We start from the raw sequence: 24508 nt of genomic DNA on the forward strand, positions 1-24508 counted from the left end.
ATGTATTTTTGTTGTTGTTGGTGGGGCAGCTAACTTGCTGAATTATTGAATTTTTGCAGTTTTATAATGCTATTTTACACACTTTGTCATGAGGCTAAGAGAAAATGTTGCGGTTTTAAAACTAATTGTCTGTAATCCTACTCTTTTTGCCATGGGTCAGAGAGAGCAATGTGATCTTTTATAGCTCATCTCATGCCATTGTTCACATTCAGCAGAATCAAGAATAATCGCGTGTTTCGAGTACACTCCACTCAATATTTTATCATCCACAACGACACGGCTACTGCCGCAGCCTTGCGGATGGCTACATGTACACCACGAGTGTAATAGCCCAATCAGGATTTTTTTAAATAATTACAATAAACAAAAAGGCACAAAATAAACCAGTTAATGACGGAAATATCTTCCCAATGGCCCTGTATAACTCCGACGGTAAATGTTGTTTGACCCTTCAACAGTGTCAAATTCTGAAGCCCTAATCTCGCATTTTCGAACAAGCGACATCAACAACTCCTAGTTCGCGTTTTCCATTTTAATTTAGGTCGGTACCAGGTCGGTACCTCTGGACTGTCTTTATCCCATGACTCGTGTGTTTGTCCGGGTGATCTGTACATCCCATATCCGCATTTCAGTGTCGCTGAATATCATATTTTAAACTGTAACCTTCATGGATATGGTTGAACAGAGTTTGGACAGCTATTAGAGGTAAGAAAACGCGTCCTATGCTCACCGCTCGTAATAACTTCCCAAGCCTAGGCACCTTCTTCCTTAGCAACACATTAGCGCCACCTTTATTAATGTATTTTCAGTAATATATTTCATTATTGGTTACATGAAACGGGCTATATTTTGCCCACGCTTGCATAATGTATTATTATAATTTTTTTTTTTTTTTTACAACGATTCCATTTTGATATCATTATGCAATATTCCACTATGGGTTTGATAATGATAATAATAATAATAATAATTGAAAGCTCTTCTGTTATGAGCTGTGCCTTAAAAAAGATTGCAGCCATACGTGTTTTAGCCTCGGTTTGAAGGATTATGAGGGCGTTACCATTTGTCAATGTTTTGGAGGGAAAGTGTTGACCTGCTGATGCATGCAAGTTCCATTGACTGATTATCCCAAAGTTAAGTTAGTATACATTTTACTGATTCAACTTTAGCAGACTAGTATGCCACATTTTCTTCCGCAAACACCAGGGGGCACTCTTGCTACTTATATCAGTGTACAGTACACAGTCAATTATGGTTACATTTTAGGATACAAGTATCAAACTTGGTACACTAATACAAGATACATTAAGGAACATTTTAAATATTGCAGGCAGTCTGGGAAGCCTACCAGTCAATCCAGATTTCCTGTTAGGGTAAAATCATTCCAAACAATATAACATTACAAAGTCATTGTTATATACCCACTAAATAAACCCCACTGATAATATAGACAACATTTCGAGCGGAAATGGAGGAAAACTCGCCTCCCTGCGGACCTGGCATCCTTTCACTCCCTCCTCTCTACATTTTCCTCCTCTGTCTCTGCTGCTAAAGCCACTTTCTACCACTCTAAATTCCAAGCATCTGCCTCTAACCCTAGGAAGCTCTTTGCCACCTTCTCCTCCCTCCTGAATCCTCCTCCCCCTCCCCCCTCCTCCCTCTCTGCAGATGACTTCGTCAACCATTTTGAAAAGTAGGTCGACGACATCCGATCCTCGTTTGCTAAGTCAAACGACACCGCTGGTTCTGCTCACACTGCCCTACCCTGTGCTCTGACCTCTTTCTCCCCTCTCTCTCCAGATGAAATCTCGCGTCTTGTGACGGCCGGCCGCCCAACAACCTGCCCGCTCGACCCTATCCCCTCCTCTCTTCTCCAGACCATTTCCGGAGACCTTCTCCCTTACCTCACCTCGCTCATCAACTTATCCCTGACCGCTGGCTACGTCCCTTCCGTCTTCAAGAGAGCGAGAGTTGCACCCCTTCTGAAAAAACCTACACTCGATCCCTCCGATGTCAACAACTACAGACCAGTATCCCTTCTTTCTTTTCTCTCCAAAACTCTTGAACGTGCCGTCCTTGGTCAGCTCTCCCGCTATCTCTCTCAGAATGACCTTCTTGATCCAAATCAGTCAGGTTTCAAGACTAGTCATTCAACTGAGACTGCTCTTCTCTGTATCACGGAGGCGCTCCGCACCGCTAAAGCTAACTCTCTCTCCTCTGCTCTCATCCTTCTAGACCTATCGGCTGCCTTCGATACTGTGAACCATCAGATCCTCCTCTCCACCCTCTCCGAGTTGGGCATCTCCTGCGCAGCCCACGCTTGGATTGCGTCCTACCTGACAGGTCGCTCCTACCAGGTGGCGTGGCGAGAATCTGTCTCCTCACCACGCGCTCTCACCACTGGTGTCCCCCAGGGCTCTGTTCTAGGCCCTCTCCTATTCTCGCTATACACCAAGTCACTTGGCTCTGTCATAACCTCACATGGTCTCTCCTATCATTGCTATGCAGACGACACACAATTAATCTTCTCCTTTCCCCCTTCTGATGACCAGGTGGCGAATCGCATCTCTGCATGTCTGGCAGACATATCAGTGTGGATGACGGATCACCACCTCAAGCTGAACTTCGGCAAGACGGAGCTGCTCTTCCTCCCGGGGAAGGACTGCCCGTTCCATGATCTCGCCATCACGGTTGACAACTCCATTGTGTCCTCCTCCCAGAGTGCTAAGAACCTTGGCGTGATCCTGGACAACACCCTGTCGTTCTCAACTAACATCAAGGCGGTGGCCCGTTCCTGTAGGTTCATGCTCTACAACATCCGCAGAGTACGACCCTGCCTCACACAGGAAGCGGCACAGGTCCTAATCCAGGCACTTGTCATCTCCCGTCTGGATTACTGCAACTCGCTGTTGGCTGGGCTCCCTGCCTGTGCCATTAAACCCCTACAACTCATCCAGAACGCCGCAGCCCGTCTAGTGTTCAACCTTCCCAAGTTCTCTCACGTCACCCCGCTCCTCCGCTCTCTCCACTGGCTTCCAGTTGAAGCTCGCATCCGCTACAAGACCATGGTGCTTGCCTACGGAGCTGTGAGGGGAACGGCACCTCAGTACCTCCAGGCTCTGATCAGGCCCTACACCCAAATAAGGGCACTACGTTCATCCACCTCTGGCCTGCTCGCCTCCCTACCACTGAGGAAGTACAGTTCCCGCTCAGCCCAGTCAAAACTGTTCGCTGCTCTGGCTCCCCAATGGTGGAACAAACTCCCTCACGACGCCAGGACAGCGGAGTCAATCACCACCTTCCGGAGACACCTGAAACCCCACCCCTTTAAGGAATACCTAGGATAGGATAAAGTAATCCTTCTCACCCCCCTTAAAATATTTAGATGCACTATTGTAAAGTGGCTGTTCCACTGGATGTCATAAGGTGAATGCACCAATTTGTAAGTCGCTCTGGATAAGAGCGTCTGCTAAATGACTTAAATGTAAATGTATTTCTGATAACAAAATACTCATAAGACTTTCATGGGGGTCACATTGAGGTCATTTTTACCATAGTTCAGTAGCTACAGGAATAAATGTAATAGAATTTGTCATAGAGCCACCACATTTCACACACAGCTAGGGCATGTCTAAGTAAGTCATTTTGGCTAAATTGCCATCACAGATTTTGTCCGTTAGTCCCCTAGCTGTCATTTTCAATATGGTCGTTGAAAAATAGACTAAACAGTTGGATTTGTGTGTGGTTCTAAAACAAATGAGACAAAGTACCACAGTATGAGTCATAAGTATTCCCTCTCACCCCCCCCCCTTTAAGATTTAGATGCACTATTGTAAAGTGACTGTTCCACTGGATGTCATAAGGTGAATGCACCAATTTGTAAGTCGCTCTGGATAAGAGCGTCTGCTAAATGACTTAAATGTAAATGTAAATGTAATACCCATAAAACCTAGCGGTCAAACAGGGAAATGATTCTAGGGGTGTCCCCAATAAAAAATATAAAAAGTCTTCTGTTCTTTCGACCAATTGCTTGGTTTAAATTTTAAAATGTGTATTTTTCCCAATATAGCAACACCGTTTGTATTTTAATAAAATCACCTATATATAGGCTACTGAACTTGTCTGATGCTTTAAGCACACTATGATTAAATAATTAAGACACACAAATGGCTCAAGGGACACAGAGATCAAGATAGCCTAACCAGATTATATATATATATATATTTTTTAAATGTGCCTGACCCTCTTACCCCCGCTGCTGCTGGCCTTCGCTCCTGCTGTTAAGTTTCCTAATTGCCTACACCAGGGGTCTGCAACATTTTCCATTTTATCTTACCATTTCTAGTTATGTTTTTTATATGGACATTTTCACGGAACAGTTTCATTCAATTTATAATAAAGTCTTTATTTCAAAAGCATTATCATGTACTTAATCAAAATTCTAAAAGTAATTTATATTAGCAACTATGTAAAAATAGCCTACATAAAGCCAACAAATAAAAATATCTGCAGCCTGGAGATAGGATATTTATTTTTATCAGGATAGATTCTATCAACAAACCTGAAACATTGTATCAACAATTAACTTGGGTCTAGCCTGAATTTGCACTAGCAAACTTTCAACATTGTATTAAATGTATAAAATATACTGGGCCCTCAGATTTTCCCGGTCCAGCAGGCTCCGGACAGACATAGCTGTAGGCTATTTGCGCAAGGGATAAGAAGTAATCAGATAGTGTTGTGACGTTACTATCATTAATGTGATGACTGCTATTTATCGCATAATTACCTACTACATTGAAATATTACTTGATTGAATTCATCATGTAACAATTAACTCATTAGGAATTTGGGGCACCATGGCAGTTCTGTAACGAGTTACTATCTCCCGACTTAAGCTCTAAAGATAATATAAATATCTCTTACATCAGTAACAGTCAATTATTAGTTATTACCTCAGTCTCATTCTGAACATAGCTGACTTCGTAAATTTCCACAAACCCTTACCTAAGTGATGAATCAGCGATACACAAATTGGCTAAATTATTTATTTACTAACTAAATAATCACACACACACACACACACACACACACACACACACACACACACACACACACACACACACACACACACACACACACACACACACACACACACACACACACACACACACACACACACACACACACACACACACACACACACACACACACACGGTATAGGTTATTGATTACTAACATAATGCAATGAAAACAGTCCCTAGTGGACTAACCCGATATCACTGCTTGTTACACAATGGAAAGGGGGTGGGAAAGATAAAGAGCAGGGAGATACAAAGAGAGTGGACTTGTCCTACATACATTTGGAAACTACGCTCACCGTAAATATGAATATTTAGCACCCTAACAACCGCTCATTCGGATTAGAAATGCAACATATTTATGCTTAGATGTCTTTCTCTGTCGTCTCTCTGTTGAAACCACTCGGTCCGTCTATGGGAAGTAGTTCATGTAAGTTTCTGGTGTCCACCAGAAGTCACAATGTCCTTCTCAATTGTAGACCTCTTTTGTTCTGGAGTGTTTTTAGAATGGATCCTTCAGGTTTACCACACGGTGTTGAGAGGGAACTGTCCTTCCCTCCCCTCTGGTCAATTGTCCTAGACTACTTTACACACCAGCTGCAGACGGTGCATGTTTGGTCTAGTCTTCACCTTTGTTACTCGTAGAGAGTTTCAGAGGGTCTTACCATGTTCTGGTCTTGTAGTTTTAACCATTTCTACATGTGGACCATGTCCTCACGTTCTCTGGTCTGTATTTAAATTCTCAGCGAGTCCTTTTAACCTGTTGCGACGAGCAATCCCGTATCCGGGATCGTAATTATAGCCTCAAGCTCATTACCATAACGCAACGTTAACTATTCATGAAAATCGCAAATTAAATGAAATACATATATTGGCTCTCAAGCTTAGCCTTTTGTTAACAACACTGTCATCTCAGATGTTCAAAATATGCTTTTCAACCATAGCAAAACAAGCATTTGTGTAAGAGTATTGATAGCTAGCATAGCATTAAGCCTAGCATTCAGCAGGCAACATTATCACAAAAACTATAAAAGCATTCAAATAAAATAATTTACCTTTGAAGAACTTCGGATGTTTTTCAATGAGGAGACTCTCAGTTAGATAGCAAATATTCCGTTTTTCCAAAAATATTATTTGTGTAGGAGAAATCGCTCCGTTTTTGTTCATCACGTTTGGCTGAGAAAACCCCCCGAAAATTCAGTCATCAAAACGCCAAACTTTTTTCCAAATTAACTCCATAATATCGACAGAAACATGGCAAACGTGGTTTAGAATCAATCCTCAAGGTGTTTTTCACATATCTATTCGGTGATAAGTCATTCGTGGCAGTTTGGTTTCTCCTCTGAATCACATGGAAAATTACATGCAGCTGGAGATTACGCACCAATTTCGACGGAGGACCTCAGGCGGACACCTGGTAAATGTAGTCTCTTATGGTCAATCTTCCAATGATATGCCTACAAATACGCCACAATGCTGCAGACACCTTGGGGAAACGACAGAAAGTGTAGGCTCGTTCCTGGTGCATTCACAGCCATATAAGGAGATATTGGAACACAGCGCCTCAAAAATCTGTCTCACTTCCTGTTTGAAGTTCCATCTTGGTTTCGCCTGTAGCATTAGTTCTGTGGCACTCACAGACAATATCTTTTCAGTTTTGGAAACATCAGAGTGTTTTCTTTCCAAAGCTGTCAATTATATGCATAGTCGAGCATCTTTTCGTGACAAAATATCTTGTTTAAAACGGGAACGTTTTTCATCCAAAAATGAAATACTGCCCCCAGAGGTTCAAGAGGATAACTTGTTAGGGCTAGGGGTTCCGCTAGCAACATCCGCTGAAAAAGCAGAGCGTGAAATTCCAAAACATTTTTTTGAAATATTTAACTTTCATACATTCACAAGTGCAAGACACCAAATTAAAGCTGAACTTCTTGTTAATCTACCCATCGTATCTGATTTCAAAAAGGCTTTACAGCGAAAGCACACCATATGATTATGTTAGGTCAGAGCCTAGTCACAAAAAGCAGAAATAGCGATACAATTCATCACTAACCTTTGATGATCATCATCACATGGCACTCATAGGACTTCATGTTACACAATACATGTATGTTTTGTTCGATAAAGTACATATTTCTATCCAAAAACGTCAGTTTACATTGGCGCTTTATGGTCAGTAATGTTGTGCCTCGAAAACATCTGGTGAATTTTCAAAGAGCCTCATCAATTTACAGAAATACTCATATTATGCACAGAATTATAGATATACTTCTCCTTAATTCACTGTGTGTCAGATTTCAAAAAAAGCTTTACGGAAAAAGCAAACCATGCAATAATCTGAGTACGTCGCTCAGACACAAAAACAAGCTATGCAGATACCCGCCATGTTGTGGAGTCAGTAAAAGTCAGAAATAGCGTTATAAATATTCACTTACCTTTGATGATCTTCATCAGAATGCACTCCCAGGAATCTCAGTTCCACATTAAATGTTTGTTTTGTTTGATAAAGTCCATCATTTATGTCCAAATAACTCCTTTTGTTAGCGCGGTAGTAAACAAATCCAAACTCACGAGGCGATGGCAAGTCCAGGCGAAAGTTCAGACGAGAAGTTCAAAAAGTTATATTACAGTTCGTAGAAACATGTCAAACGATGTATAGAATCGATCTTTACGATGTTTTTAACATAAATCTTCAATAATGTTCCAACCGGAGAATTCCTTTGTCTTTAGAAATGCAATGGTATGCAGGTCGCTCTCACGAGTGTGCGCGTGATCAGCTCATGCCACTCTGGCAGACCTCTTACTCAATCAGCTCTCATTCGCCCCCACTTCACAGTAGAAGCCTCAAACAAGGTTCTAAAGACTGTTGACATCTAGTGGAAGCCTTAGGAAGTCCAATATTACCCCATAGACACTGTATATTCAATAGGCGATGAGTTGAAAAACTACAAACCTCAGATTTCCCACTTCCTGGTTGGATTTATCTCAGGTTTTAACCTGCCATATGAGTTCTGTTATACTCACAGGCATCATTCAAACAGTTTTAGAAACTTCAGTGTTTTCTGGCCAATACTACTAATAATATGCATATATTAGTAACTGGGCCTGAGTAGCAGGCAGTTTACTCTGGGCATGCTTCATCCGAATGTGAAAATGCTGCCCCCTATCCCAAACAGGATTTATGAAGGAAAGAGATTCCACAAATTCACTTTTAACAAGGCACACCAGTGAATTTAAATGCATTTCAGGTGACAAACTCATGAAGCTGGTTGAGGGAATGCCAGGAGTGTGCAAAGCTGTCAAGGCAAAGAGTGGCTACTTCGAAGAATCTGAAATATAACATATGTTGATTTGTTTAACACTTTTGTTACATGATTTCATGTCTTCATTATTCTCTGTATAAAATAGTAAAAATAAAGAAAAACCCTTGAATTAGGTGTGTCCAAACTTTTGACTGGTATCGTAAAGGTTTTAGACTGCTCAATTTAAAAAAAATCTTGGTTGACTTAACAGCCTGTCGACCAAACAATTGACCAGTCAACTAAATGGGGTCAGACCTAAATGGTTCCAATAGTTTTACCACCATTCTTTTTTCACATAGGGGATTTTAGGCTTCCCCTGCAGTGACGTCTTGATAACCGTGTAAATATCTCGACCAATGTGATTTTTATCAATATATTTTCCTGTATTTAGCCCCCCCCCCACAAAAAAAAATGCAGCGCCAATTAGCTGCTAATGTGGCTATCATATAGAAATTCAAATGCCATGATGATCTGGATGAGACTGCAGAATCGAGGGAAAGGTAAGAATCTCTGGATGAAATTATGTTAACTACATTTAGTAATTAATAAATTGTCTCTATTTCCTTAAATTTACAATTCTGTGAACTGCCTTGGGCAAGTTACAAATTTACACAATACCTGTTTGCAAAGGTGTCAGCTAAAGATGACATGCAGGAATTTGTTGTCATATCTACTTTGAGGCTAATTAGCATTTTCAAATATGAGAGTAAATAGAGCCAAATATATTGATAAAACTCACAATGTCCAAAAGCGATTTACAGTTATCAAAACACATCCCTCATTTAAGTGTTTCAAAAATCCCATGTGTGTCACAGCTTTCCTCCTGGGAAGGAGAGGCGGACCAAAATGCAGCGTGGTTATAGTTCATGTTTTTTAATATGTAAACTCAACATGAACATAATACAAAACAATAAATGTGGCCAAACCGAAACAGCCCTATCTGGTGCAACAAAAACAGGAAACATCCATCCACCCACAAAACCCAACACAAAACAGGCTACCTAAATATGTTTCCCAATCAGAGACAATGACTAAAACCTGCCTCTGATTGAGAACCATATCAGGCCAAACGGAGAAATAGACAAACTAGACACACAACATAGAACGCCCACTCAGATCACACCCTGACCAAACAAAACACAGAAACATACAAAGCAAACTATGGTCAGGGTGTGACAATATGGGAAAAATGAATGGTGGAAAAACCATTTCCCTGTTTGACCACGAGGTTTTATGGATATTATGACACACCCACTGTGGGGCTTTATAAGCAAGTTGCATAACATAAAAGGTAAAGGTGATAAGGACGAATCTATTCAACAAATAAATCTCAAATAAGGAAATTACATGACATCTTAACAAACATTTTTTTATGAGCCTATCAAGGCAGTCCTGATAATTAGTGACAAGTGTGTGACATTTAGAGAGAGTCAACAGGTGAAATCAGCTTGGTTAATCAAGTTCATCTCAGTAGTATGCTGCTCCACTCTGAGGGCTTTTGTACAGGTGGCAACTAGCTGTATAGGGCCATATTGGACATGATTCGCATGGCCATATCTCCATAAATGATTGCTACATACAGCCCAATGATGTCTTAAAATGTTTGAGGGGGTCTGGAAAACAATAAAATGGCCCAAAGATGCCATATACATATCCCTTAAAATCTTAGTAGAAAAGTGGTGAAAACGTGTGCCAACTCACTACTGTTGAAAACGTGTGCCAACTTACTACTGTTTGTACATTGTTTCATAGCTAGTTCCAATAGTTTACATGTAAACACTAAAAACTATTGTGTGTTACCTGAAGTCTATTGATTGCAATGATATATAATGATATTCTGTTTTATGTCAATTTTAAGACAAATTACAGGAAACCTGTGTACACGTAACTTTTTATATAAAATCCCATTGTAAATGTACACTACATGAATGTACACTAAAAGTATGTGAACACGTGCTCGTCGAACATCTCATTCCAAACTCATGGGCATTAATATGGAGTTGGTCCTCCCTTTGCTGTTATAACAGCCTCCACTCTTCTGGGAAGGCTTTCTACTGGATGTTGGAACATTGCTGCGGGGACTTGCTTCCATTCAGCCACAACAGCATTAGTGAGGTTGCACACTGATGTTGGCAATTAGGCGTTCCAATTCATCCCAAAGGTGTTCAATGGGGTTGAGGTCAGGGCTCTGTGCAGTACAGTGAAGTTCTTCCACACCATTTCTGTATGGACCTCACTTTGTACACGGGGGCATTGTCATGCTGAAACAGTAAAGGCCCCAAACTGTTGCCACAAAATTGGAAGCACAGAAACGCCTAGAATGTTATTGTATGCTGTAGCTCTAAGATTTCCCTTCACTGGTACTAAGAGACCTAGCCCGAATCATGAAAAACAGCCCCAGACCATTATTCCGCCTCCACCCAACTACATTAAAACAGATAACGTTCTCCTGGCATCCGCTAAACCCAGATTCGTCACTGAGTCACTGAGCTCTTCAGTACGGGCTATTCTACTGCCAATGTTTGTCTAATGAGATTGCATGGCTGTGTGTTTGATTGTATAAACCTGTCAGAAACAGGTGTGGTTAAAATATCAGAATCCACAAATTTTGAAGGAGTCCACATACCTTTGGCCACGTAGCGTATAATATCCAGCTGGTTGGTGGCCATAGCTGTCCATAATGAAAATGTCTGCCATGGGTGTAATGAACAAAATCTGTGATGGCTCGAGCCAAAAATATTTCACATTTTTCCCGTAGCTGCTGGACTATGTTGGAAATGACCTCAATATAACCCCCATGAAGGTCTTATAACCCCCATGAAGGTCAAGAGTATTCTATGGTCAGAATGATTGTCTATATTATCTGTGGAGTTTATTTAGTGGGTAGATAACATAAAGTTATTTTGATATTGTTTGGAATGATTCTACCCTATATATTTTTTTTAATTAACAGGAAATCCGAATGGCAGCCATTTTATTAAATGGCCACCCTGGTTGACTGACATGCTTCCCAGACTGCCTCCAATCTTTAAAATGTTCCTTAAGGTATCTAGTATTAGTATACTATTAGTATATTATTTGACACTTGTATCATGAAGTGGAAGGATCTCATGTATATTTGGTTCTTAGCCCTTGGAGTATTATTAATTTGCCTATAGTACACAACTGTTTTAATTGAATATGAGTGTTTTAAAAGAACTCCCTTATCCCTCCATCAGTCACGGCAAACAGAGGAGGTTCTCTAAGAACCTTGGCGTGATCCTGGACAACACCCTGTCGTTCTCAACTAACATCAAGGCGGTGGCCCGTTCCTGTAGGTTCATGTTCTACAACATCCGCAGAGTACGACCCTGCCCCACACAGGAAGAGGCGCAGGTCCTAATCCAGGCACTTGTCATCTCCCGTCTGGATTACTGCAACTCGCTGTTGGCTGGGCTCCCTGCCTGTGCCATTAAACCCCTACAACTCATCCAGAACGCCGCAGCCCGTCTAGTGTTCAACCTTCCCAAGTTCTCTCACGTCACCCCGCTCCTCCGCTCTCTCCACTGGCTTCCAGTTGAAGCTCGCATCCGCTACAAGACCATGGTGCTTGCCTACGGAGCTGTGAGGGGAACGGCACCTCAGTACCTCCAGGCTCTGATCAGGCCCTACACCCAAATAAGGGCACTGCGTTCATCCACCTCTGGCCTGCTCACCTCCCTACCACTGAGGAAGTACAGTTCCCGCTCAGCCCAGTCAAAACTGTTCGCTGCTCTGGCTCCCCAATGGTGGAACAAACTCCCTCACGACGCCAGGACAGCGGAGTCAATCACCACCTTCCGGAGACACCTGAAACCCCACCTCTTTAAGGAATACCTAGGATAGGATAAAGTAATCCTTCTCACCCCCCCCCCCCTTAAAATATTTAGATGCACTATTGTAAAGTGGCTGTTCCACTGGATGTCATAAGGTGAATGCACCAATTTCTAAGTCGCTCTGGATAAGAGCGTCTGCTAAATGACTTAAATGTAAATGTAAATATGTAAATGTTCTCCAATTGGAAGGTAGGTATCGGATGTGCAATTTCCTCTGTTCAAATGCTGGAATTTTGAAATGTGTTTTTGTGAGAGAGAGATTGTGAAAGTGTGGATTCTAACGTGCTAGTGTGTTTTTCTCAGAGGGTGTGGTGACGGAGGAGCAGACTGCAGTTACCATACAGAGTGTACAGCAGGCCGCAGCTTTTGCAGATCATAATGTTCAATACCAGTTCTGCACAGTGGATAGGTGAGCTCAATCAATGACCCAGTCAATTTTGTCTGTATTCTTTCTTGATTGTATATTCTATTTATGGTTGTCCGCACCATTTCACCGGCTCAAATTCCTGGTACATCTAAATATACTTGGATTCTGATTCTATATGAAATGTTTGGCATATTCATGTCCTGACCACCTCCCCTTGACTTTCTTCACTCCAGTTGACCTATCATGTGGTCTAGGTGACAGATGACCAGCTAGAGGCAGCAGGCGACGGTACTGGGGCAGTCAGTGTGGTCTTCACTGCTGCATTTACTGGAGCACAGCAAGCAGTAGCATATGTGTGTGTGTGTGTGTGTGTGTGTGTGTGTGTGTGTGTGTGTGTGTGTGTGTGTGTGTGTGTGTGTGTGTGTGTGTGTGTGTGTGTGTGTGTGTGTGTGTGTGTGTGTGTGTGTGTGTGTGTGTGTGTGTGTGTGTGTGTGTGTGTGTGTGTGTGTGTGTGTGTGTGTGTGTGTGTGTGTGTGTGTGTGTACACGCGTGGCGTACACAATATCATTTTAGTGAAGTATTGATGTTTCATTTACCTCTCTCCTCATTCAGAACCCCTTCAGTAATGGGGGTAGTCCTGCGGAGGAGATGGTGGGAGAGGAGTTTTTTTATGCCAATTTCTCTGCTGACACAGTCAGAGATGGGGCAGCCAAAGCAGTGTCGGTGCAGTCTGACCCAACATTTAAACAGGTCGGAGGTGAGTAGCTTTCTCACTCATCATTATTCACGATTCATTCAGGACTATCCCTAATCATAGTAGCATTCATGTAGAAGTGTTTAAAATCATATTATATTCTTGTTTACAGTAAAAGTGACTCCAAAATGACACAATACATTATTTACCATTCATTTCTATTGGGCACAAAATGATCTGAAACACAACCAAAACAAACAGCAAATGCATCCAACAAGTTTGTAGAGTCACAAGCTTGATGTAGTCATTGCGTGTTAGGAATATGGGACCAAATACAAAACGTTTGACTTCTTTAATACACATATACAGTAAGTGAATTTGTCCCAATACTTTTCATCCCCTAAAATGGGGGGACTATGTACAAAAAGTGCTGTAATTTCTAAATGGTTTACCTGATATGGATGAAAATACCCTCAAATGAAAATACCCTCAAATAGTCATTGTATCATTTGAAATCCAAAGTGCTTGAGTGCAGTGCCAAAACAACATAAAATGTGTCACTGTCACTCTTTATTATTATTATTATATATATATATATTTTCAAATTCAGTTTTTAACCCTGTTTTCTGAGGGACCTTAGTTCGAATCAGTTTTGATCTAGTATCGAGGTGTGGCAGTATTTAGTCTGTAAATAGTTAGCATGTGAAGGTTAATGTGTGTAAACATGTATGGGCATAACCATAAATACTGTAGTTCAGTGCCTCCACCTAATAAGTAATTTACCCCTAAATACATGTATTTACTTACTAGTAAGATGCCCACATAGTGAAAAGAAACAAATGGATATCCTTTGAACTATGTTAAAGAATGATCACAACAAACAAGATGTAAAGTTATTCATTATTATAAAAATCAAGACGTACCAAATCCGTTTCAAATAAAAAATGAACAATTATCAACACATTTCAATCACGTCTATGTTAATTAGTAAGGACCTGGTACCAGGTTTTAATACCTAAGAACACTCATATAAACAGTGGGGACACCTTTTAAACCGATAAAATAAGTAGAATACTCACTGCCCTGAATCCAGATCAGCTACGCGTGACCGATGAGAAGCGCGCGAGTGCAACAACAGTCGAAAGACTAAACGGGACTGGTCTCAATGTAGCTAATTATATAGCTACAGTTATTCTCTTGTTTTACCACAACCAGTTGCTAATGTGACTCACATCACACCGAGCTCTGTGTCTCACAGCATCAAAAAGCGGAGACCATCCGATGACTGTTGAACCAGAAACAATTCCAATGCTGTCCTCACGGTGACGGTGGTCAGGGATGCGGGACTAGCTAACGGTTCATCACTTTGGTTTACTCAGACCGCGTTACAACAACTTTGTAAAAAAATCAAATAGCTGTCTTGCTAGCTCATGGAGTTCGAAGGATTGTCCTCCCTTCACTCTCTCACTGTTGCCTGGCAATGGTCTGTCCGCAAAATAGGTCCCACATTCAACACGGTAAATAATACAGTCCATTAAAAAAAAAAACTAAAAGTTGCATTCATTTGACTGAAATTAGTTTTGACCATTGCCTTAATCACAATAGGGCCAGAGACGTTAAGTCACTAGTCTTTCTTGAGAATCCTATAAATCCCTGATTTGTACCCCCTTTCTCTGACACCAGGTCACTTCAATGTGATGATGAGCCCACCTGATGTGTTGCAAGCTGGCACTCCACGGACCATTGCCCCTTGCGCACACACGTACAGCTTCACCTGCCACACAGTTTAGTATTCCATACACATTCATCACACCCCAATGCTCCCCCATCTATGTGGTTCTCCTCAGTTCTCCCCCCCAACTCCACATTGGAATGGACTTTCCCTAGTTAAACCTTCAGGAAATGATCCCCTCTGTATTTTCCCTCCAATTTTTTTGCGTGATTGGTTTGTGATTGTGTGTATCATGACATAAAAATACATTAAAATGGGAGAAAACAAAAACTGTCTCACTTACCTGCCATCCCCAGAGACCTTGGTGAAAAGTAGACTCTACAGCATGGCAGTTGAAATTGGTGAGGCCTACGTTTGCTTGCATCCCTAAAACTGCCCCTCTCCCATCTTTGTTAGACAGACGTGTGGTTAATCCACTAGTCGTGATGAATCATACATCTTCGTGTCCCTGTCAGGTGAACATGATGTATGTTATATTTAGATTTGGGTTATAGGATGACCGAAGGAGTCCTCTTTAATCGGGCAAGGAAACGTCTCGGTAACACTTTATTTGGATAGTCTGTAGAGCATCTACAGATGGGACTATCAGTAACATTTCAACTAACCCTTATCCTAACCCTAAAAACGTAACCCTTACCTTCTCAAGCAGTTGCTTATCAACAGATGGTCATACGATCAACACACTATCTGGACTATCCAAATAAAGTATGACCAACATCTTCAAGTAGATTGTTTCAACTGTTGTGCACAAATGTAAAGTGTTGCCATTGTAAAATAAATGGTGTCTTAAATGCAGTACGAGAAATAAAGGCAAATCCTAAATGCAAAAATACTATAGGCAATTTGTTTATCATTATAATTTGAATTTGTGGACAATGTATTTGAATACACTGTCAATTTGTTTGTTTTTATGTGCGTAGGTTTTACGTAACTGTGACATTACGTTTGACCATTTATTTGTCTTAGTCTCTCTATGCAGGAAGATGGATGCCCCCCTGGGCACCTAGGGATAAGAAGAGCACAACACAATGAAAGTAAAAATGAATTTATCTGACAAATGGAGATTTAAAAGTAAAAGTTCAGACTTACTATGAACATAGAGAGAAAAAGGAGAAGCCTTACTAAATGTTTTCATGTCCTTCCAAAATGATTTTGATTATCTTGTGCAAGTGGTATTGACTAACTTCCGAATGGGAGTATGGCTCATGCTGTACAGTGGTTGCTCAACTAAAAGTTTTGAGATTATGCTGCGGGATTTTGAGATCATTTGTGGTTTAGTAACGTACCCTTATGCTTACTGGAAAATACTCTTTCAAAATTAATGGAAGAGGCAAGTGGAAGGGGGAAAAGACAACATTTAGAGGTCAAGACAGCGCTGTTCTGAGACAAGCATAGGGACTGGTCTTGATAAATCAATGAGATTTTTATTTTCACTTAATCACCATTTGGGTATTGGTTAGACTACAATTAGGGTGTGGAAATGTTAGGATTATTTTGCTCTTACTGTACTACTGTAGCCTACTCCCGATTGGTCACGTTGCACAGTGCCATTATGGGCTATTAGCAGGACAATAGACTCTTGCCAAGAAGGAGGGTAGGGGGAGAATTGTTTCATCAAATGTATTTCTTAGTTAGATTGGCTGTATCACAACCTGCTGTGATTGGGAGTCCCATAGGGTGGCGCACAATTGGCCCAGGTTTGGCCGGTGTAGGCGGTAATTGTAAATAAGAATTTGTTCTTAACTGACTTGCCTAATTAAATTAAGGTCACGTTATACAGCACCATATTTTCCTCACGGAAACACTGAGGTTTCTTTTTTCTTGGAATAGAAACACCATAATATTAATCTAATTAATTAAGCTACATTCGTTAAAATCAATCCATATACTATGTTCTTAATTAAACATTTTTTTAAACATTTTCTAGTACAGCCAATATTGAAGACTGCCAAATGCTTCTCAAAGATGCCCTCTGGTGGTCAAACTAGCACTAACTAGCAATATTGGCAACAATAGCTGACAATTAAATAACGTGCCTTAGGATTCTGCGGAAGCCCGCAAGGTGTGCTGCAGTATGACGCAACTTTTACAGGAAGAACCACTGTAGCTTTAACAACTAAGCTATGGGATTCTTGTATTTGCAGTGGAGAGGCGGAGAAGAGACAAGATCAACAGCCGGATCATCACTCTCTCAAAGATCGTCCTAGACTGCAACATAGACAGTACTAAGACTGGAGCAGTAGGGGTGGTAAATTATATAATTTAAGACGTTTACAGACTTTATGGGACGGTTTCCTGGACACAAATTACGCCTAGTCCTGGACAAGAAAGCATGCTCAATCGAAACACTCCATTGAAATAGGTTTTTAGTCCAGAAGTAGGCTTAATCTGTGTCTGAGAAACTCACCCACAATGGCAGATTGTGCGAAATCATGTGCGACCTCGTCTCTTTAGAAGAAAGGAGGGATCTTATCGAAAGTGTGTGACTACTTTTGGGAGCTGAGACCAGCGACTGCAGGACCACTTCAAAGAGGTGTTGAGAGTTCAGGCAGACAACCAGCTACTCAAACAACAGGTGCACACATATACAGTGCATTCGGAAAGTATTCAGACCCCTTCCCCTTTTCCACATTTTGTTATGTTACAACCTTATTTTAAAATGGATTAAATAAAAACATGTATCCTCATCAATCTACACACAATGCCCCATAATAGAAAAGCCTTTATTTTGTGCCAATTTATAAAAAATAAAAAAGTAATACCTTAATTACACAAGTATTCAGACCCTTTGCTATGATACTCGAAATTGAGCTCAGGTGCATCCTGTTTCCATTGATCATCCATGAGATGTTTCTACAACTTGGAGTCCACCTGTGGTAAATTAAATTGATTGGACATGATTAAGGCAGGCACACCTGTCTATATAAGGCCCCACAGTTGTCAGAGTAAAAACCAAGCCATGAGGCCGAAGGAATTGTCCGTAGAGCTTCGAGACCGGATTGTGTCGAGGCACATATCTGGGGAAGGGTACCAAAAAATGTCTGCAGCATTGAAGGTCCCCAAGAACACAGTGGCCTCCATAATTTTTAAATAGAAGTTTGGAACCACCAAGACTCTTCCTAGAGCTGGCCACCCGGCCAAACTGAGCAATCGGGGGAGAAGGGCCTTGGTCAGGGAGGTGACCAAGAACCCGATGGTCACTCTGACAGAGCTCCAGAGTTCCTTTGTGGAGATGGGAGAACCTTCCTGAAGGACAAACATCTCTGCAGCACTCCACCAATTAGGCCTTAGTGGCCAGACGGAAGCCACTCCTCAGTAAAACGCACACGAAGCCCGCTGTGAATTTGCCAAAAGGCACCTAAAGGACTGTCAGAACATGAGAAACAAGCTTCTCTGGTCTGATGAAACCAAGATTGAACTTTTTGGCCTTAATGCCAAGTGTCACGTCTGGAGGAAACCAGGCACGGTGAGGCATGGTGGCAGCATCATGCTGTGTTGATGTTTTTCAGCTGCAGGGACTGGGAGACTAGTCAGGATCGAGGGGAAGATGAATGGAGCAAAGTACAGAGAGATCCTTGATGAGAACCTGCTCAGGACCACAGACTGGGGCGAAGGTTTACCTTCCAACAGGACAACGACCCTAAGCACACAGCCAGGACAACATAGGAGGGGCTTCGGGACAAGTCTCTGAATATACTTGAGTGGCACAGCCAGAGCCTTGACTTGATGTCACTTGTTAAATCCACTTCAATCAGTGTAGATGAAGGGGAGGACACTGGTTAAAGAATGATTTTTAAAGCTTTGAGACAATTGAGACATGGATTGTGTATTTGTGCCATTCAGAGGGTGAATGAGCAAGACAATACATGTAAGTGCCTTTTAACAGGATATGGTAGTAGTTGCCAGGCGCATCAGTTTGTGTCAAGAACTTCAATGCTTCTGGGTTTTTCTCGCTCAACAGTTTCCCATGTGTATCAAGAATGGTCCACCACCCAAAGGACATCCAGTCAACTTGATACAACTGTGAGAAGCATTTGCGTCAACATGGGCCAGCTGTGTTCCCTGTGGAACACTTTTGACACCTTGTAGAGTCCATGCCGTGACGAATTGAGGTTGTTCTGAGGAGGGTGGGGGGGGGGGGTTGCAACTCATTAGCAGGAAGTTGTTCCTAATGTTTGTAAGGGAACACCCCCCTGAAATGGACTAAAATGAATGGGAAGTCATTGGCACTGGACAAACCATATACACAGTGTCTAATACCACTCAATTCGGCGTCGTTTCATTCAAAGTTGATTGCTAATGCCATATGGCAAATGCCAGGAGTAACACTTTGAAAATCCAACAGGTGGCGAGCGCGCTCCATCGTGGTTTTTCATGTTGCAAATGCAACACAAGTCAACATCCAAAAGCAAGATTTTGAAAAAGTTTTTTTTTTTCAAAAACCTAGCAACCCCTGAAAAAAGGGCTCTCTGGACCGTTTTTCGAAATTCTTTCGATTTTTTTGACAATTACACATGTGTAAGAACTGTATGAATATACTTTTGTCCAATTTTATTATCATATTTTTTTATTTATTATTTACTTGCCATTAGGCATATGTTTTGTCCATTTGCAATATGATTTCATTGGAAGTCAAAAGTCAAAAGTCAAATATAGCAGAAATTTTGAAAAAGTGATTTATTTTTCAAAAACCTAGCAACCCCTTAAAAAGTGCTTTCTGGACCGTTTTTCAAAATTCTTTCGATTTTGTGTCAATTAAACATGTATAAGAACTGTATCAACATACTTTAGTCATATTTTATTATCATATTTTATTTTTTTACTTGTACATAAGGAATATGTTTTCGCCATTTGCAATATGATTTCATAGGAAGTCAAAAGTCAAAGTCAAAAGTAACTTTTTGGGGGCCAAATGCCATAAGAAATTTGACATGCTCAAAAATCCTGCAGAAATGCAAAATTGACTGGCCTGATGAACTCGGGATGGCCGGGCAGTGATAGTTGTTCCTTTCCATCACTCGTTGTGTTGATTTCATCATGTCCATTTGGTGATGTTTTTTTCACTATTGAATCATATTGCAAATGCACGTGCATTTGCAATATGTTTCAATGGGCATTTACCATCACAAATTTGGTATGCTCAAAAATCCTTTAGAAATGCAAAATTGACTGGCCCGATGAACACAGGATGGCCGGGTATTGATAGTGGTTCTTCTCCATCGCTCGTTGTGTTGATTTCATTATGTCCATTTGTTTATGTTTTCTCACTTTTGCAAATTCACTGTGCATTTGCAATATGGTTCAATGGGCATTTACCATCACAAATTTGTCATGCTATAAAAAATCCTGCAGGAATGTGAAATTGACTGACCCGATGAACTCGGGATGGCTGGGCAGTGATTCTGGTTCCTCTCCATCGCTCGTTAGGGTTGATTTCAGAATGTCACTTTGGTGATGGTACTTCACTGTTTAAACATATTACAAATGGACAAGAGTCACCAGCAAGTCACCGTCCATCAGTCAATTAGATATCATTCTGACACCAAACTGATACAAACTGACACCAAACCCACTTTTTCCAACTAGTTTAGTAGCCAACTATCACATACTACAGAGCTTGTCATGCTGGTGACCAATACATACAAGGATCCGACAGGACAGGAACGGAACACAAAGGAAGAAATAGGGACTCTAATCAGGGGAAAGGATCGGGAACAGGTGTGGGAAGACTAAATGATTGATTAGGGGAATAGGAACAGCTGGGAGCAGGAACGGAACGATAAAGAGAAGAGAGAGTGGGAGAGTGAGAGAGGGAGGGGGGAGAGAGAGGGACAGAAAGAGGGAACGAACCCAACAAGACCAGCAGGGGGAAACGAACAGAAGGGAAAGCACAAGGACAAGACAATATATGACAAAACATGACAGTACCCCCCCACTCACCGAGCGCCTCCTGGCGCACTCGAGGAGGAATCCTGGCGGCAACGGAGGAAATCATCAATGAGTGAACGGTCCAGCACGTCCCGAGACGGAACCCAACTCCTCTCCTCAGGACCGTAACCCTCCCAATCCACTAAGTATTGGTGACCCCGTCCCCGAGAACGCATGTCCATGATCTTATGTACCTTGTAAATAGGTGCGCTCTCGACAAGGACGGGAGGGGGGGGGAGGGAAGACGAACGGGGGTGCGAAGAAAGGGCTTGACACAGGAGACATGGAAGACAGGATGGACGCGACGAAGATGTCGCGGAAGAAGCAGTCGCACAGCGACAGGATTGACGACCTGGGAGACACGGAACGGACCAATGAACCGCGGAGTCAACTTTTGCCCTGTCGTGTCGTGTTTCCCTCAGATGCTGCGTTGTGAGCAGGTGTCTGAGTCTGCTAGGTTCAAGTGCCTTCCCGAGGCAACCTGCAGTTCTCGATCAAGTCTCCAGTCTGTTCTTGTCTTTACGTGTAGTATTATGCTTTTTGTTTTGTAAAGTTTATTCTGGATTAAATACTCTGTTTTCGCCAAGTCGCTTTTGGGTCCTCATTCACCAGCATGACAGAAGGATCCGACCGAGGAATGGACCCAGCGACTACAGACGCTCGTTACACTGCCGTCGAGATCCAAGGAGCCATGCTCGGCAGACACGAGCAGGAATTGTCTGCTGCTCGCCATGCCGTGGAGAACCTGGCCGCTCAGGTTTCCGACCTCTCTGGACAGTTCCAGAGTCTTCGTCTCGTGCCACCTGTTACTTCCTGGCCTGCCGAGCCTCCAGAACCTAGGGTTAATAACCCACCTTGCTACTCCGGGCAGCCCACTGAGTGCCGCTTCTTTCTCACCCAGTGTGAGATTGTGTTCTCTCTCCAACCCAACACATACTCTAGAGAGAGAGCTCGGGTTGCTTACGACCACACAGGCCTGAGTACCCCTGATCTTGTCTGATCTCGGAAGCTAAGCAGGTTCGGGCCTGGTTAGTACTTGGATGGGAGACCTCCTGGGAATACCAGGTGCTGTAAGGCCGTGGAGTCAACTTACGAGAAGCTGTCGTAAGAGGAAGGTTGCGAGTGGAAAGCCACACCTGTTCCCGATCCTTTCCCCTGATTAGAGTCCCTATTTCTTCCTTTGTGTTCCGTTCCTGTCCTGTCGGATCCTTGTATGTATTGGTCACCAGCATGACAGAAGGATCCGACCGAGGAATGGACCCAGCGACTACAGACGCTCGTTACACTGCCGTCGAGATCCAAGGAGCCATGCTCGGCAGACACGAGCAGGAATGGTACTGTCATGTTTTGTCATATATTGTCTTGTCCTTGTGCTTTCCCTTCTGTTCGTTTCCCCCTGCTGGTCTTGTTGGGTTCGTTCCCTCTTTCTGTCCCTCTCTCTCCCCCTCCCTCTCTCACTCTCCCGCTCTCTCTTCTCTCTATCGTTCTGTTCCTGCTCCCAGCTGTTCCTATTCCCCTAATCAATCATTTAGTCTTCCCACACCTGTTCCCGATCCTTTCCCCTGATTAGAGTCCCTATTTCTTCCTTTGTGTTCCGTTCCTGTCCTGTCGGATCCTTGTATGTATTGGTCACCAGCATGACAGAGGTCGGATCCTCATTTATAATTCACCGTGCTGTGTCTATGTTTTGCCCTGTCGTGTCGTGTTTCCCTCAGATGCTGCGTTGTGAGCAGGTGTCTGAGTCTGCTAGGTTCAAGTGCCTTCCCGAGGCAACCTGCAGTTCTCGATCAAGTCTCCAGTCTGTTCTTGTCTTTACGTGTAGTATTATGCTTTTTGTTTTGTAAAGTTTATTCTGGATTAAATACTCTGTTTTCGCCAAGTCGCTTTTGGGTCCTCATTCACCAGCATGACAGAGCTGGCCCAAAATTCACAATGCCTTCTACTCAAACCATAATAAAAACATAAAACACGTAGTTACGTTCCAGCTGCGGGTCCAGTTAAGATGTTATGTGTAGGCCTAGCTGAGGCGACCCCGAATCCCAAGTTTCGGCTCGATATGTCATTTGGTGCCCGAGCAAGACCCTAATTGGTGCTGAAAATCCCCTTTTTTTCCATGACTTGCTACGGGGTCCTTGAATGAGCTATCAGACAGAAACGTTGGGGTCCGTCTATATGGGCCGAGACGGTCGCAATGCACCTAGTCTTGCGACTCTGGGACATTTCTAAATGTCGTCATTCACGTGATGCAAAAATGAATTGAAGTTATTGCAAATGTACGAGGCTGTTTCTCGGTCCGAGAACCTTCTAGAGCCACGTAACTCACCACACACTATCGACCTGAGGTCTAGAACAGGTTTCTAAAGTTTCGGAACTCTAGGTCTGACGGTTCTTTTTTTAGCTCTAACAAAGCCAACTATTGCAGGCACTGTCTGTCTCTACGCACCCCAATACGTCTCTCCTTCCAAGTTGTATGTGATTTAGTTTTTCTTTGAAATTTTATGGGAAAAATGACTGATTTACAGTTCATGGGAGTTGCCTAATCACACATGTGAAGTTTTGGAAAGATCTGACTTTTTTAACCCTTCGAAACAGCCCCTGTGACACCAATTATGGCACTTCTGATTGGCACAGGAAGCTATAAGTAAACATATATCCTGATTGGGGTATGCCTTTACAGAATCCTGAGTTTTAAGTCTTTACGTTAAGAACTAAGTTATTTACGGAGGGTTTGGTGAGTGTGTGTCATTTCAGAACATCACAGAAATCTCACAGAGCTCCACAGCACATTTTAAAAAGATTCGTATGAACACCCTAAAACTGGATCTGTAACTGTTTAAACAAAAAAAAACTATTTTTGAACATCACCAATTTGACATTGTACGATTTCTCTTAAATGACGATAGATAAATGGCTGGTTCTTTTTTTATTGACACCGGAGGCTCCTTGATATTTTCATTTTGGACCTGTAATCCCAGAAAAATGGCCATAACTCAAAAACCGTTGAGGCCTAGACGCCATCTTGTTCGGGGCCAACTGCCCATTATGCCAAACCTACGCTCACCAAGTTTCGGCTTCAAAATATTTTCCGTTTTGGAGATAAGGCCACGTCGTGATTCGTGATGTTTTGTACATTTGCAATATGATTGCTTATGCCCTCTTGTGGGATTTACCGGGACAGCGGAAAAATGACCAAAATTTGATTATTTTATAAAACGGAAACCGAATGTCTGAGAGAGTTCGTTCTGCAGGCCCGACGCCGTTTTTAGAAACATTTTTGGACGTCTAGTAAGGGACCGTACATTTGCAATATGGACTTTCTCACTAACCATATGGCGAATGTCAAAATGTTCCCTTAAGTTATGGTATACTTAATGTAGTTGCTGTGTAATTTGGAGCTTGTAGCTGATTTGTTTTGTATTGCCAATAGAGCTGTCACCGACTGAAAATAATCTTTGATGACCAACTCAAGGAGCTTGAGACCAAGATAACCAGAAGAAGTCTTAGGCTACAAATGTGCCGTCTGCACAAAACTCAGGTGGATACACAGTGA

General features: G+C 42.2%; 1 protein-coding gene and 1 pseudogene across 1 annotated transcript; both read left to right on the top strand.

Annotated features, from left to right (window-relative positions):
- Positions 1–410: 410 nt before the first annotated feature.
- Positions 411–24508, top strand: usf2 (upstream transcription factor 2, c-fos interacting). Its single transcript, XM_046325667.1, is given in 10 exon segments — positions 411–432; positions 12541–12642; positions 12824–12953; positions 13201–13361; positions 14982–15082; positions 16010–16064; positions 17175–17269; positions 17485–17534; positions 17536–17605; positions 24386–24508. Coding segments are annotated over 10 exon segments (909 nt in total).
- On the top strand, positions 21917–22035 carry LOC124013442 (annotated as a pseudogene).

The sequence above is a fragment of the Oncorhynchus gorbuscha genome, linkage group LG24 (assembly GCF_021184085.1).
Source record: "Oncorhynchus gorbuscha isolate QuinsamMale2020 ecotype Even-year linkage group LG24, OgorEven_v1.0, whole genome shotgun sequence".
NCBI classification, from domain to species: domain Eukaryota; kingdom Metazoa; phylum Chordata; class Actinopteri; order Salmoniformes; family Salmonidae; genus Oncorhynchus; species Oncorhynchus gorbuscha.